Source organism: Mucor velutinosus, assembly GCF_035048745.1.
Source record: "Mucor velutinosus strain NIH1002 chromosome Unknown tig00001547, whole genome shotgun sequence".
Taxonomy (NCBI): Eukaryota; Fungi; Mucoromycota; class Mucoromycetes; order Mucorales; family Mucoraceae; genus Mucor; species Mucor velutinosus.
In genome coordinates, this window is record NW_027041901.1 from 368,632 (window position 1) to 384,471 (window position 15,840).

Here is a 15,840-nt window from a genome sequence, read left to right on the forward strand (position 1 = left end):
CGATTTATTCAATGATTTTTTAAATGCAAGTAGTAGTGGGAGAGATAGACAAAATTAATAGCAATGTAGTGAATAATAATAATTTTTATATTTATCAAGAACACACAGAGATGTGTCGCCTTGATACATATATATATATATATATATACAGATTAAAGAGGAAAATATACACATTATGATGGACAAAAGCCTTAAACAATGTCTCTCCAGGATACCTTTCGAACACTGCCATCAGTCAACAAGACTCGACACATTTTCTGATCCGGTAAGCATTCACTGACAGTACCTGATCACCCCATTAGCGAGCATTATCGCATTGTTCAGCCTAATACGTACCTGTATACATGCCCCCGCCTCTCCATTTCATAAGCACCTCTAATCCTACCTGAAACTTTTTGGCCATTTCTTTGATTTGTGCTTCTTTTAGGCGCTTCTTTTCATCTATTCGCTTTGGATCGTGCTGTGGGCAATAGCCATTGTACAGAGAATGTGGTTTGGATGCATCTGAATGAATGCGCTTCATGGTTGCATCATGCTTAATGGCGCATGTAGCATGGAAAGCCTTCCAGCATCGTCCATAACAGCATTGCATACAAGCACCTTCCTTTTCTTTGCAATAGACACAGACCAGCTTCCACCGTGAGGCAGGAATATCGCCAATACCGCGCACAATGCCTTTTACAATGTATGTCTCATCCACCGATTCAGCGCAGATTTTGTGAATGTGCTTGTGATGGCTATTTTCATTCGTTGCTAGCAAGGGTTCTTCATGTTGTTGCTGCAGTGTAGGGTTGGAGCAGAGTACGCATGCGTTTTCTTCTCGCGTGATTTCATCCAATTTTCTCTTGGTTTTGAGAGTGGTGCCAGTAGCAGTAGTAGAATGATCAATGGTGCTATTTAAAGCGCCATCGAACAGACTATTCACGTCAATCACGACCGAGTCATCAATGCAGGTACAAGGTTTCGCTTTTCTGCCAATCTCCAGCCAAGAATCCATTGCGAAATTGACGCTTTCCGCGCAGTTGAAATCAAGATTGTAGCCAGAGTGATAACCAAAAGGGTAAGTGATTATAAACTCGCCTGCTTGTTGAACACATCGCTGGACTGGGATATTATTGTTTTCAAGCACTGTGGGTGATACAATAAATGTCTTGTGTCTCAGGAATTCATGGCACGATTTATATTGATTGAAAAACGTGGCTACCATTCAATATGTGTGTAAGTAACACCAAGGATAAAGATAAAGTTTGTGTGTGTTGCTTACTTTGCATGAAAGTTTCAAATCGCTTTTGATGACAGGGCTGAATCACATACCATTGCTTGGGTGCACCGAAATGTATGTAATTGATAGAGTACAAGTCCATGTCCTGCGGTGTTGCATGTAATACGTGGGGTCAATGACAGTAATTGAAACCATCCTTCTTGGTGTACAAACCTCAACATGCCATGCAAATGTCGCCTTCCACATGCCAAAATACAAGTAAGGCGAGTTTACTCCGGGCAATGTTTGGTTCAGCTTGTTGAGCGTATTGTCCAATGTATTTGGGTTCCATGAGGTAATGGATGAGTCGAATAAAGCTTATGCAAAATTGGATCGATGAGTCACATGAAATAGTCGGTCTGGAAACCATCATAGATACGTACTGCCCAGTAAATCAGCTCCATACATGGGCTGATTAAATGTGATGTTTCGCCAGTAGTTTCTCTCAATCTCCTTGTACTGATCTTCTGTTAGATGGCTGGTTTCTGAATCAAAAGACATGTGGTGAAGCTGCCGTTTGTGCTAGTATGGTATATCAATGGTGCTGTTCAAAGTGTGGATCATTGGATGCATTACTGCGCAAGGTTTATTAGGAGGATGTCTCGTCTAATGCTGAAATCACCTACCCTGATTCTGCTGATGGCTGTTCCGTATGATTGGCCGATGCTGATCTTTCTGACAGATTTCATACCACTGCTGTAGTGTATACTCTTTTCTGTCTTCGATGTTTGTCTGAGTGAACACGCCTCGGCCGCCAATAATGTGTTGTGTCTACAAGAGAATTGTCAAACAACTGATCCATGCTTATGTTTGTGATGAGACGCACGATTGGTTTGGTCACTTTGATATTGTTTATCTGATGTTGCTGTAATTTTGGTAGTTGATTTTTCCTATTATCTACTATTAGCTCCTTCTTCTTCTTTGACTGATTAACTGCAATGGAAGCCTTGTACCATTCTTTTGGTGGGATGATCTTGACAATGCCTGATTGTTTGCCGTATTCCTCGATGCTTTCGACAAATACTTTGAAATCTTTGAATTCATCCCAAGTCGGTGTAAATATGGGAATTCTACCTCCATTCTCCTACAAATGCAATGCTCATTCAGTAGACGCTCATGGTCATTGCAATAGCCAACATTACTTGATCATAGTATGCTGTTGGTGCAACAGTCATTTTGCAAGCTGCTTTTTTTTTTAGAAAAGGAAGATGTGAAGTTTCGAGAAGATGTAAGAGAAAGAAAGAGAGGAGGCTTTTTTTTGTACTATTTTTTCCTATTACATATTTTTTTCCTGAATTGTAATATGTGGAGGGAGGACTTACTCCACCCGCAATTGCTGCGCGCACCCTCTGACTCCCCTCCTCCAGATAGATCAGGTTTCAAACATGTTATAGTGAGAGGATCACACCAGCTTGTGAGGACTGATTCCGCGGGTGCACTGTCATTAGTCGATTGCGCATGGCACGTTATTGCAACATTTGAAGATTTGCTCACTTTCATTGCAGATTTCCTTCTAATCCTAAAAGGCATTGTTCTTGAAAGGCGAGACAAGCAGCCCAAAATAGCCTCTGATGGCTTACAATTTATATTTGCTTTACAAAACTCTCAAAATATCACTAGCACCGTCAGGCTGGTCATGCCGAATTTATATTATTGCTGTCATTCCTCAGTGGCATGGGACCTGATATAAACAACAATATTATAACACAGTAAATGTTCAATCCCTAGACACTGTTACAACCCTAATATGGAAATTGAGATTCGAAGCATCTGTCAGGCCTGACAAACGTTATTAAATATAGAATGCAAGAAAATAGCATGGCTAACAATAGCGCTATGACTTGCCACCTACTTTCTATACTCCTCAAAAGCATCTATTACTCTATTGCCTTCATGATAAAAAAGGGTATTGAGTTTGCCAGTCAGCCCCACCAGCCAAAATCAATTCAACTCCAGACTCTTAGTCTGTTCCAGATTGGCCAATACTTGATGATTTTCGACTCGATTGAACTATTTTGCCATATTCGATTATATAAAATATGTTGATCACCCTATGCTTCCTAATACGCAGCCCGTGGTGGTAGGGCGAGGTGGTTAAGCATCCAGCATGCCATCTGGATGATCCCGGTTCAAATCCCAGTGAACGCATTTTGATTAATTAGTTACGGTCGTATTGATGTCCTCGTTTGGTGAATGTTCTCTTATCCAGTATCTCTGTATGACAACTTAGCATGATTGTATTGGCTCTAAGTGCCGCACCTTATTTGCAGTAGATTTCTTTCCCAACTTAGTTCAAAAATATCTTATTCCCCTTCATTGCAGACATTGGGTCCACCAACAGTCTTTTCTATCACTCAGTATGACATTTAAAGGATTTTAAATAAAACCTGGAGCTCGTCTCCCCTACAAAAAAAAAATAAAAAAATAAAAAATAATGCTTCCTAATACATTCTTGGAGTACTTTTCAAGGCGCTTTAAATGGTACCAAATAAGATAGATGTTTTTAATAAACTTATTAATTTATGAAAATATGAAAAGAGGTTTTTGGCCAAAAAATCAAAATTTTACATATCAAGATCCCACAAAGATGATTTCAGAGGTTGCTTTGGATCGATAGAGACATTTTGATTCAAGATATACCATAGTAAAAGTCTTCGTTATTAAGGTGAAAAATGCGATCGTTTGATTTTCAATGAAAGCCATGAGGTACCCCTCATGCTTTTTGGTCGAATTTCATCCATGTTTTTTTGATCCCCAAAAAGTTGAGCAAAGGTGTCAGAAAGTAACTGTTTGGTGCTATTCTGACGATTTAAAACCGCCTTGAACGCGAGAAAGCAAAGCTCAAATGCACTCAGGTTTTGCTGTATCAGGGACACTAACGACTAAAAAGGGGAAATGCCAGTATGCTGCTTGCCAGTATATGAAGTAGCTACGTGGATATGGATGTAGAGCATCACATAGGAGTCAGATCCAAAGATAATACGAAGGACTTTCGTGTGTACGTGGAGGTTCACAATGAAAGTAGCAGTATTTTGATAAGATACGAAAGAGCAATCCGTAACACGAGCTGCCACTGCGCAGGTTGGTTCTCACCGAAGCGACGCGAAGGTAAAGAACCATCCAAAGCATAAACACTCGTATGATTAGTGATTTTATATCAATCAACAATCAGGGCACTTCTAACATTTTAGCTATATAAATTTTGCGATATTAACCAAAGGCCCGCGACAGCGCGAGCCGTTTGAACGCACCGAAGCGAAGCGTAGGTCAGGAAACCGCCCGAAATGTCGAAAGGCTTGTATAGTATAACAAATGGAACACTCAAAATCAGTACAGCAACGACTTATATTAGGTAGACCTTTGTACAAAGATGGCGGTACTGTTAGCATCAATGTTTAATACAGAATATATAGTGTATGCACATAACTGGCTCATTTTTCAATAACTATTAAATGATTTACAGTTTGCTACTTTTAAACATCTCTTTCTTTTGCATATACACATATACCCATTACACATGATATACATGATACCATTGATATTAGCGTACATGACCTTTCTTGTATCTTGTCATCAGCAGGACGCTACCGCTCCTGAAAAAGTCGTTGTTGGCTATTGGGGATACTGGGAATCCAAACTACTGCCAATTGAGCATATACCTTGGTCTCAAATTACACACATCAACTACGGGTTTGCCTCAGTGAATGAAGGTATTGAGCCTGTTCTGACAAACGAAGCTCAGTTGATAAGAATAGTTGGCATTGCTCATCAGCATAATGTGAAAGCACTGCTATCCATTGGTGGCTGGTTAGGCAGTAGATCCATGAGCTCCATGGCTGCAACTCATGAAAACAGGACAACGTTTGTGGATAAGGTTGTAGGCTGGGTAATTGAATATGGATTAGATGGTAGGCTTCAAGCGATAGAGAAAGGCGTATCATCTTAATGACATTGCGCACCTAGGTTTGGACATTGATTGGGAACATCCTGGAAAGAGTGCACTGGAGTGCAACACGATTGACTATGCCAACGATGCCGACAACTATTTGGCACTGCTGAGACAGCTTCGAGCATCATTAGACAATGCGTTTAGTACGATTCAAATAGCTGCCAACAATCAGAGCAGCACAGCAGCGGCGGATAATGGCCATAAACTACTGACAGCAGCAGTGGGAACAACCCCCTTCTTCAAGAATAACACGCCCATTGTGGATACCAGCCATTATGCTCAAGTATTGGATTGGATATTCATCATGATGTACGACACTTACGTTGGAAAATCAGTGATTGGGCCCAATGCTCCCTTACAAACTTCGATGCAAGCAGGCGCGAGTCCACAAAGCTTTTCTCAGGCATGGAACGCTTGGACTTCAGCACACATGCCAGCAAACAAGATAGTCATGGGATTGCCGTTTTATGGCTATGTGGCAAAACCCAAAGAAGACGTCGTGGCATTGAAGCGATTACTGGTAACAGCACATACGTCCAGGCCACAAGGAGATCCAGACGACGATTTATCTGCAATATCATCATGTCCAGGAGCCAAAAGACGAGGCTACTCGGGACTATGGAAATGGAGGTCATTGTATACGTCAAATGTGTTACTTGATGCAAAGACACCAGGTGGCCAATGGATCAAAAGCTGGGATCAAGAATCGCAAACGCCGTGGCTATACAATCCAGGTACAGTAGTAGCACGTATTACAGCTATATAAGGCCTCATAACACTGTTTATAGTGACCCGCCATCTGATCAGTTACGATGATCCAAACAGCATCTCGATCAAAGTCAACTTTGCACTCTGTATGAATGCAAGAGGCGTTGGAGTTTGGGATCTAGCTTATGATGCGTACGATAGCCAAGGACAGGGAGAGCTGCTTTCCGTGGTGAATCAACATGTATCAGCTGTCAAAAGAGAGTTAGCCTGTCAACAGCTGAGTCCTGTAGCAGCCTATAAATTAGTTGGACCCCATTTCAACGCACTTTATATCGATAGAGTGCTCTCTCAATCAAGCCATGTGGCATTCTACATGTCTTTTCATAGTGCATTGATCCTCTTTATTGCCTTTATGCTGAAATAAAGTAATGGTTTATAGACACACACACACACACACACACACACACACAAGGGACAAAAAGGGGACAAGAGAATTTGACATTCAATCCCTACCAACCCCGGTTCTTTGAATTATATGGGGGGTGGTCCAGTCTATTACCATACTGTCTTTTTTTTTTTTTTTTTCTCTCTCTCTCTCTCCTTGTCGACTTTCTTTTCTCTTTATATACATGCTTAGACGTACTCTTTTCAACACTAAAAGAGGGCTGGCTACTGCCTCTCCCCTTGTCATCAAAAATGCTCGTATTCAAGCATCTGTCATCTTGTCACGCACACCTCAAATCACCCGCGATGCCACTCCATTCGAGCAAGCTTACTTTGACTACCGTGAAAAACTTGAACGTCAAGAATCCACAGCTACACCTACCGAATTCTACTTTAAGAAGGGATCTGTTGCAGAACGCCGTTGGAAACATGAGGAGCAAGCTCGTGCTGAGGCCATGAAGGACAATGTCTCTTCTCTCACTCAAGCCGTTCAGCAATCACAAGCCACTTGGGAAAAGGAGAATGAAGGATTAGCAACCACTACAAAAGCAGATAAAGCAGAACGCACAACAAAGGCAGATGCCGAGAACAACAAGCAGAGCTTAGATCGTTGTCTACAACGCACTTTATATCTTGTTGTAAAGAAATCAGGCAGCGAACCCTGGCAATTCCCTGAGGGTGCTGTGGATGCATCAGAATACTTGCACGAGGTAACAAGAGAATGGCAACAGAGATAGACATTGGACATTAACAATCTGTATCATAGGCAGCAGAACGTACGTTGAAGGAGGAGTGTGGTTCAGATATGGATACCTGGTTTGTTGGACGTCAACCTATTGGCATTTATAAACAAGCTTCAACTAAGGGACAAGAGAATGGCCTCAAGACATTCTTTATGAAGGCCCGTGTATACGCTGGACAAGTGAGACCTAGCAAGCAAGTCAGTGATTTCGCTTGGTTGACAAAGGAAGAGTTATCAGAAACTCTTTCTCCTGAATACTACAAGGCTGTCAAGGATAGTTTAGGTGATCTTTAAAAGGCTGTTTTTTTTTATCTTTATTTTCATATAGAATTTTATTTTGTACATAAATATACTTTCACAACGCTCAAAAAGACTATGCCATCATCATACGGCTGTTTCGTTGTGGCTCAATGAAGGATTCAGATATGGTCGAGTCATTGCTGCTACTTCTGTGCTTCTTCTTGTTGCCTTTCAGCATGTTAAACATCTTTTTGAAACCAGGCTTGTTGCTCTTGGTGCTAGTGTCATCACTTGAGCTGGTGGTGGAATTCAACGTGGACTGGGATGAGAACGAGAGCATGGATCCACCGGGTAAATTGAGTAACTGCTGTGATACACCTGTCATTTTCTTCTCCAAGATCATGGAAGTACGGTATTCTTGATAGCAGGCTGCGCAAAGCAAGTTGTTGGGTCGTACCTTGTCGGGCTTTGGCCATCCCACTTGAGAAATCTGACATTTGGCACAATCAAACTCGACATGAAGACGGCCCCATCTTTGATCTGCATATCTCTCTGCTTCGCCGTACTCATACAGCGCCATCTTAAACAACTTGACAATGTCGTTGTTGGGCTCTACACACTGACGCAACGAGGTGGTGTTTGCGCTGTTTCTTTGCAGAGATTCAATGAAATGAGTTACAGCTTTTTGAGCCGTAATGGACTGATGCTGATCAAAGCCTTGCCAAAACTTGCAGCCCTCTTGCAAGTTGGTCATGAGCTCCTGTGTTTCTTTGGTCTGGTTTTGCACATCTTGCTGGTTGAGAGCAAGCTGCTCTTTCTTTCGCTGGCAATCCCCTAATGACTTTGAAAGTTCGCCGATGGCTCTTTGACATGAATCCACAACGGCTCGTATTTCTGACACCTTTTCCTCAGCATCCGAGTTTTTGTCACGAGCACGCATGTATTTCTTCTTGTACTGTGTAGCCACCAAAGGCACATGGTAGAGTTGATGGTATTGGCGCTCTCGTTTCGATTTCTTGTTTCTTCGTTGTTCAGCATAGTCTCGTATTTCGGCTAGCTCTTGTTCGTGGGCATCCAGTTCCTCCTTGAGAGAAGTACGCCGGCATGTCAATTGATCCATATCGTGCACAATGTAGGTGATTTCAGAGTGAATGCGTTGTATCAGCTGTTGGTTTGCGTATATTTTGCGTTTGTAACGTTCATCCACCACCCGCACTACCTGACAGAATTGGCTGTTCTGCTTTCTGCGTGCCTCTATTTGAGACTCTATCTGTCTCAGAAGATGCATCATAGATTTAAAGGCACCACTCTTCTTGTTGGCTAATGATAGGATGAATTCGGCCTGCTCCAAATTGACTGGACCGTTCATGGCTGGCGGTTGTGCATAAGATTCTTGCATTGTGTAAGTTGTATGGGAAATTGTATGGAAGAAAGAGAGAGAGAGAGAGAGAGAGAGAAAGGGAAAGGGAAAAGGGGCAATGTTGTTGCTGATGAAATTTATTCTTTGCCAAGAAGAGACCAAATAGAAAACAATACCTTTTATGGGGTGGTACACCAATGATTGACTTGGTTGTAGGAGCAGCGACGGCCTTCTGAGAGTTTATGCTAAGTAGGAAAGCAAGTTAAATTGATCGTCAAACGCACAGTTGGACAGCAATTACACTCTAGACACTTACTCAATCCATCTTATGGCTTTTTAAGGGATTAAGAATAACAACAACAACAACAACAACCTCTTTTTGACTATAAATAGATGCCCAAAAGAAGATTGCGTTTGTACAACAAGAAAGCATTTGATATGACAGGATGCTGCACAGAAGTACATACGTATGATTGCCCTGGTTCTATCGTTACAAGCAAACCTTACTCGCACGGTATCAATTTGACGTATATAGGGAGCATCTTATGCCTTGGCAGTCGGTACATCCTATAAAAAAAGCCATATTATCCCACAAGTATCTACATCGATCTTGTTGTGTTGATCTGATTTGTAAAGTTCAAGCGATGGAATAGCTGAACAAGCTTATATCCAATAAATGCGCGGAAAAATCGCTCTTGAGTTTTGCATAAATCACCAGAGATACCTGTACAACCGACCTAACACTGTGGATCTGACTCCTCTACCATGCTTTACGTCTGTATCATTAGAAACGAGTCGTATATGGGCATATAGTATACTTGCATTACTTTCATTTACTAAAAAAACACACGAAAGGCACTGTAATTCGGATGTATTTGAGTCGTGATTTCTCGCGTTAGAAGTCGTTTTGGACCGTCAGAATAGCACCAAACAATTGCTTTTGACTAGCACTTACTGTCATCTTTGCTCAGTTTTTTTTTTAGAAATCTCAAAAATATCGCCAAAAACCATGAGGTACCCCTCATGGTTTTCATCGAAAATCATGGCTTTCTCCGCTAAAGATCACAATCTAGTAGATAAAGGCAGAGTCTCCACTTATGGTGGCTCTACGCTGGATTCTAGCCATAATCCAGGCAACAATATGTTCACATATGCTTCCTTCTTCAAAGATATTCACAACCAAAAGCGCACTCCATTTGAAGTTGCTCCCTCCATTGTTGATAATGGATCATCCCCAGGCAAGGCCCTCGACTTCACTTCCACCTTTGTTGAAGCGACCGACGACTTCTCGTTCATCATCGACTGCTCACAATTTATTGGCATGGTGTTCAAGGAGAAGACGCTACCCAGCTGTCTTCGTGCACAATATCCCAAAGGTCTTGGTATTAGACATCGTATGGTCGGCAAGAATCATAAGGTTATTGAAATGAACTTCCCCACTGAACAGGACTGTATGGAGGCCTTGGGGAAGGAGTTCGTCCTCCAGGGTAAAACTATTCAGGTCAGCAAGGCTTTGGACAAGAATGCCAACGTTGTTAGAGTTACTGTCTCGGCTATCCCTTACAAGCCTGTAGAGTTTCTTAAACCTTTGTTAATCCAGACATTTGAACAATATGGTGATATTCTCAATGTCGGTCTCTGTCACTCCAAGGATGGTAATTGGTTCACTGGTAGAGGTTTTGTTACACTTAATATGGATAAATCCAAGCAATATGAAGCTGAGTTGGCACCTCAGATCCCATTTGGAGATTTTCCGGAGAAAATCCGTTTGGTTTGGACCAATATGCAGCCCATCTGTAAGGATTGTCATACTGATGAACATGTCAAGGCCGACTGTCCTCGAGCAAAGAAGAAGGCCTGTCATAAATGCGGTAGTCTCGAGCATCTTATTGCCCAGTGTCCCCGCGCTCATTGGAATCGAAAGAAGGACCAAACTACTCAGGAACGTCGTCGCAATTCCGTTACTAAGGAGAGTAACCCTTCATCAAAGCCTACAGGAAGAGAGGTCAATCTCTTAGAACTGATGAATGTCAAGCAACCCAAATACCTTGCCAAGAAGAAGGATGTGGATGTTGCCGAAGACGCTATGGAAACCGACGATGAATCCACCACTCCTGAACAAGAGGCTCAGGAACCAGCCGACTCAATCCATCAGGAGGAAGTAGCACCAGTTGATTCAGTTGAATCTGTCGAGCCACAGACTGCAGCATTACCTTCAGTTGCACCAACCACTGTCTTTGATCCACCCTCAACGGTGGAACCTTACCAAGATGACAGCCTTGATGACAAGGAACCAGCCTCTAAAGATGAACAGGAGACCGTTCATCTCACCAGTGAGGAATCTGAATATGAAGGCGGTGATACATCCGAAAGCTCTGTAGAATATACTAACTACCGGGACAAATACAATCTTAGTAAGGGCAAAAAGAAGACTTCTACTGCTGAAGGTGATACAGCACAGGAGGCTTCCCAGAAGCGTTCTATCAGGGAACTGGCTTCTACTCCACCGGGATCTGACCAAGAGGGATCTGCCAAAAAGGTTTCCAAGCAACAAGAGGACAGCCATATGGATGAGGCCGAGCAAGGCAACTCCACCACAACAAAATCATTATAATCTTAATGAGTGAATCAAACCAAACTAAGAATATCAAAATTAAGATAGGTTCAATCAACTGTAGGAACCTTAACAAACAATACAATCAAAACACAACAACACAATTCATAAGATATCTCAAAGGAGAACTATGCAACATATTACTATGCCAGGAAACCAACACTCCATCACACTCGTTTGACACTGTTACAACTTCCTTCAAATACCAGTTCCAATACCACCAAGCCATCTGGACCGGACAGTGTGGAATTATCAACTTCAATCAAGCCTTACACCTGCAACAACTAAAGACCTTTGACGATGGAAGAGCTATATTGGCTAAGCTCTCTCTTGTCGACAATAATATGCCACCTATGTATATACTCAATATTTATGCACATGCTGATGACTATAGGGCCAGGAATCAGCTTTTTGGTCAAATTATCACTCACCTCAACACTATGCCTAACATTCTGCCATCATTACTGATCGCAGGGGATATGAACTACTGTTTTGACAATGCTAGTTATCACCACTCTCACCGAGCAGGTAAACCGAAACAGTTTATGGAATTCTTGAACACCCATTTCTCTGATTGCCTCAACCCGAGAAATGAACCTCATGCATACACCTTCAAGCGCGGATCAACCATGTCTACCTTGGATTACATGTTTGCTGGACAGGGTATAGCTTCAAAGATGAGCGATGCCACCAACTCGTTCCTCCGTCCTGAATGGACTGATCATGCTCTTGTGACCAAAACATACACAACCGGATTGACAAACTGTGGTAAAGGCATTTGGCGTGCAAACCCTCACCTTGCCAAAAATCCTAGGTACAGACAGAAGTTGGCTGATGAAATCGAGAGATTCGTGGCGACCAAATTGGACTACAATCTTTCAGCTCAAGACAAATGGGATTTGATCAAGCGGAAGACCAAGCAGGTTACTATCAACTTTGCTAGACATCATGATACTTGGAGAAAGGCCAGAATCAAGGCGCTGCAAAGCGAGAGGAATAACTTGCTGCGATGCTACCGGAATGACATTGAGTGCTTGAAACTGCTGCTGCCGGATGTGGAGGGAGAGCTATCCAAGCTACAGCAGGAAATTGTGGAGATTCAGATGTTGAAAGCAGGCCGCCGATGGTTGGAGCAGAGTGAGAAGTCCCCAGGATATATCAAACACACCATTGACCAGCGTGTTGACCAACGGACAATTGCAATGTTGAAACATCCTAGCACTGGAGAAGCTTGCCTAGACACGGAAACCAAACTCAATGCTGCTGAATCCTTCTACCAGGATCTGTACACGGAGGAGCCAATTGACATGGATTGCTTGAATACCATGCTCGGTCATATTGACCGTACGGTATCACCGGAGGATGCTACAATGATTATGGAGCCAATAGACTATGATGATATCTTGGACGGTGCCCGTCGAACCCCCAAACAGAGTAGCCCAGGACTGGACGGCATTGGCTATGAGATACTTTACCTCCTTGTCTCTCACCCAAGCTGTCGTGATATTATCCATCAGGTATTTAATGACGCTGTTCGCTCGGCAAAGTTCCCCAAATCTTGGCAGGCCTCATGTATCATTATCTTACACAAGAAAGGTGACAAGAGTGATCTAGCTAACTACCGTCCCATCACATTGATTGCAGCGGATTGCAAGGTCTTTACTCGCATCATGAACTCTAGAGTTGTCCAAGTGGCTAACAGGATTATCACCCCTTATCAATGCGGTTTCTTGCCCGGCCGTTATATTGGGGATCATGGAATGTCTCTCCAGGTGATTATGGATAATGCTCAGTCTGCTAGCTGGCGGAACCCCTCCAATTTTACTGCTTATGCTGGCATCATGCTTGATAATGCCAAGGCCTATGACCGGGTCCACCCAAAGTATCTCTCCCAAGTACTGCTAAAGTTTGGCTTCCCTGAAGCGTTTGTCACATGCATTACCAACCTGTTCTTCGATAACTCCATCTATGTCAATGTAAATGGCTTCTTAACCGGGGCAATCTCTCAGCGACGAGGGATTCGTCAAGGTGATAGTATCTCGCCAGTCTTGTTCAACCTGGCCATTGAGCCGTTCCTACTCTCCATAGTCAACAATGTGAACCTCACAGGATACAGCCTGCAACACGTCAAGCTCCCACACCAAATACAGAACCCATGGATATCTCCTGCTCCCATCAAGGTCCTCGCGTACGCCGATGATGTCCTGTCCTTTGTGAAGTCGCAAGATGAATTAGTTGAGCTCCAGGATCGTCTCAGAGTGTACAATCAAGCCTCCAATGCCAAGATCAATTACAGTAAATCCGTCGCCTTCCCGCTGCACGGCGGTAAGATGAAAGATACTGATGGCCAACAGGTCAAACGTTATGTCACTACTCAACTGCGTATGAAATGGTACGACAGCCACTCCACGGGTTATATCAAGTATCTTGGACACCCACTCTGGTTTGCTAATCACCAACGCGATGTCTTCGTCTCAGAGCTACTGGGCAATATCAGGGTCATGACTGACATCTACGGGTCTAGAAAGGTCTCACTCTACGGCAAGGCCAACATCGCCAACACGCTCATCCTCTCCAAGCTGTGGCATGTTATCCGAGTTGTGTCGCTCCCTCAAGAGGTTTTGAAAAAGATCAAGTCCACCATTTACCAATTTGTGATGTCCGGTTTGTTCCCACCGCTCAAGGCAAACTCATTCTTTCTACCTCGTGATCAAGGCGGGCTAGGCCTGATCGACATTGGAGCACAACAAAAGTCGTTACAGTTTCGATACCTACGAGTCTTACTACTCGGTAACCATGGTCGCCTACCTGGCTTCACATATCAACTGCTTACTCACGCACTTCGTCTCACAAACGACGTCGCTCATCATGCCCTGCCTCTCTTGTTTCCATCTGCTCGCTACAAGAATACGCTGAATGGTCTCCATCCATTCCTATCGATGTTCAATGCCATGGACATCTGCAGCCTTCACAGAGACTGGGATAGACGCCCAACAATCACTACCATCATGAGTCTCCCCCTCCTTGCTGCCTTCAACCCCTTTGCTGTTACAACAGACCTGGAATTCATGACCAAAGATTCGGTTAGGAGAAGTTGTATCCGCGACTTCTTTGCATATGACCTTGCTCAGCATAGCCTCCAGTTTCGACCTCGGTCAGAATGCCCCACACCAACCACCTTGAACAAAGTTCGTCGTGCCCTAGCCAACCATCAGATCTCCTTCCAACGCTTTGTCAACCACAACAATGCCGGTGAGATGGATTTCCTGCCTTTCGTTGAATCCATGATCTACCAACAGCACCCAATCTTCAAACTGCCGAATAGAGAGCTCCGTTTCGTCATGCTAGACATGGCTAACCTCGATGTCGGTAGACATTACAGTAACCAACTCAGCAAACAGCAATGGAAGGCATTCTACAAGAACACGATGCACTACTCAGCTCGCAACCTTTGGTACAGAATGATCCACAAACAAAGCTCAAATCAACTGGCAATGGCCCAACGCAATCTTAAACATGCCGCATCAGACCGCTGTACCCTTTGCAATGAAGTGGAAGACGCTCAACACCTGCTCATCAGTTGCGTCCATAAACTTGATGTCTGGGACTCCTCCTTCAACGAGTTCCTTAGCTACCCCAAAACCGCCGATCCACAACTTATCTACAACTCAATTATGCACTTCAAACTGAAGCATTATTATATCTACAATTATGACTTACACATTACCATATATGACCTCTTTGCCACCATTATGCGTACTATCTGGAGACACCATTATCAACAGTTTTACAACCTCATCCCCTTTAATGCCATCCAAGTCTGTCGCCACATCCGCACAGAACTGTTAAGATTGTCAAATCTTAGGCAACTCTCCCATTAGTCTATTATTCAAGATTTATATATGGCAAGTCACTTTGTCTCCATACACTTGTCCATCTCTTTGATGCATTTGTTTTATTTCTAATTACTATCCTAATAAAATAATATCATCCAAAAAAAAAAAAAAAAAAAAAAAAGTTTTCATCGAAAATCAAACGATCGCGATTTTCACCTCAAAAACAAACACTTGTACTATGGCATATATCAGAGCAAAATGATCCTATCGACCCAAGGCAACCCCTAAAGCTACCATTGTAAAACCTTTATATGCAAAATCTCAACATTTTGGCCAAAACACTTAATTCATTTTTACAGAATTTGTTCAATAAGTTTGTTCTAAACATATATTATAGTTGGCATCATCGGATGCGTCTCAAAGAGTACTCTATAAATGCTTACAGGGGTATGGGGCTATCACTACGACTTATATGATCCAATTTCGCAAAATAGGTAAATCAAGTCGGTTTTGGATCACTTTTTTGCCATTTCGAGCAAGAAATGACCAACTGAGTTTAAACAAAATTTGGCTGGCAAATTCAATGGATATCATTCTCACCATGATGAACAAACACTTTGCTGTTATTTCTGGAGCTGCTACCACTTCCTGCTTTTGTATCAATGCTCTCCCAAGTATCTTCGTCT

At 42.8% G+C, this 15,840-nt stretch overlaps 6 protein-coding genes across 6 annotated transcripts; 4 read left to right on the plus strand and 2 right to left on the minus strand.

Annotated features, from left to right (window-relative positions):
• Nucleotides 1–191: 191 nt before the first annotated feature.
• On the minus strand, nucleotides 192–2,436 carry ATC70_006540 (uncharacterized protein; the record flags this gene model as incomplete). Its single annotated transcript, XM_064825814.1, has 8 exons — nucleotides 192–286; nucleotides 337–1,200; nucleotides 1,265–1,367; nucleotides 1,436–1,578; nucleotides 1,645–1,746; nucleotides 1,888–2,032; nucleotides 2,088–2,345; nucleotides 2,404–2,436. 8 exons carry the CDS (start codon nucleotides 2,434–2,436, stop codon nucleotides 192–194), a joined length of 1,743 nt encoding a protein of 580 aa, XP_064687328.1.
• Nucleotides 2,437–4,811: 2,375 nt separating this feature from the next.
• ATC70_006541 (GLTP domain-containing protein) lies at nucleotides 4,812–6,342 on the plus strand (the record flags this gene model as incomplete). Its single annotated transcript, XM_064825815.1, has 3 exons — nucleotides 4,812–5,169; nucleotides 5,225–5,944; nucleotides 5,999–6,342. 3 exons carry the CDS (start codon nucleotides 4,812–4,814, stop codon nucleotides 6,340–6,342), a joined length of 1,422 nt encoding a protein of 473 aa, XP_064687329.1.
• Nucleotides 6,343–6,547: 205 nt separating this feature from the next.
• Nucleotides 6,548–7,398, plus strand: ATC70_006542 (uncharacterized protein; the record flags this gene model as incomplete). The annotated part of the gene is made up of 2 exons (XM_064825816.1): nucleotides 6,548–7,072; nucleotides 7,129–7,398. 2 exons carry the CDS (start codon nucleotides 6,548–6,550, stop codon nucleotides 7,396–7,398), a joined length of 795 nt encoding a protein of 264 aa, XP_064687330.1.
• A 79-nt stretch (nucleotides 7,399–7,477) lies between these two features.
• Nucleotides 7,478–8,743, minus strand: ATC70_006543 (uncharacterized protein; the record flags this gene model as incomplete). The annotated part of the gene is made up of 1 exon (XM_064825817.1): nucleotides 7,478–8,743. One exon carries the CDS (start codon nucleotides 8,741–8,743, stop codon nucleotides 7,478–7,480), a length of 1,266 nt encoding a protein of 421 aa, XP_064687331.1.
• Nucleotides 8,744–9,746: 1,003 nt separating this feature from the next.
• ATC70_006544 (uncharacterized protein) lies at nucleotides 9,747–11,318 on the plus strand (the record flags this gene model as incomplete). Its single annotated transcript, XM_064825818.1, has 1 exon — nucleotides 9,747–11,318. One exon carries the CDS (start codon nucleotides 9,747–9,749, stop codon nucleotides 11,316–11,318), a length of 1,572 nt encoding a protein of 523 aa, XP_064687332.1.
• A 440-nt stretch (nucleotides 11,319–11,758) lies between these two features.
• On the plus strand, nucleotides 11,759–15,199 carry ATC70_006545 (uncharacterized protein; the record flags this gene model as incomplete). Its single annotated transcript, XM_064825819.1, has 1 exon — nucleotides 11,759–15,199. One exon carries the CDS (start codon nucleotides 11,759–11,761, stop codon nucleotides 15,197–15,199), a length of 3,441 nt encoding a protein of 1,146 aa, XP_064687333.1.
• Between the last annotated feature and the right edge of the window lie 641 nt (nucleotides 15,200–15,840).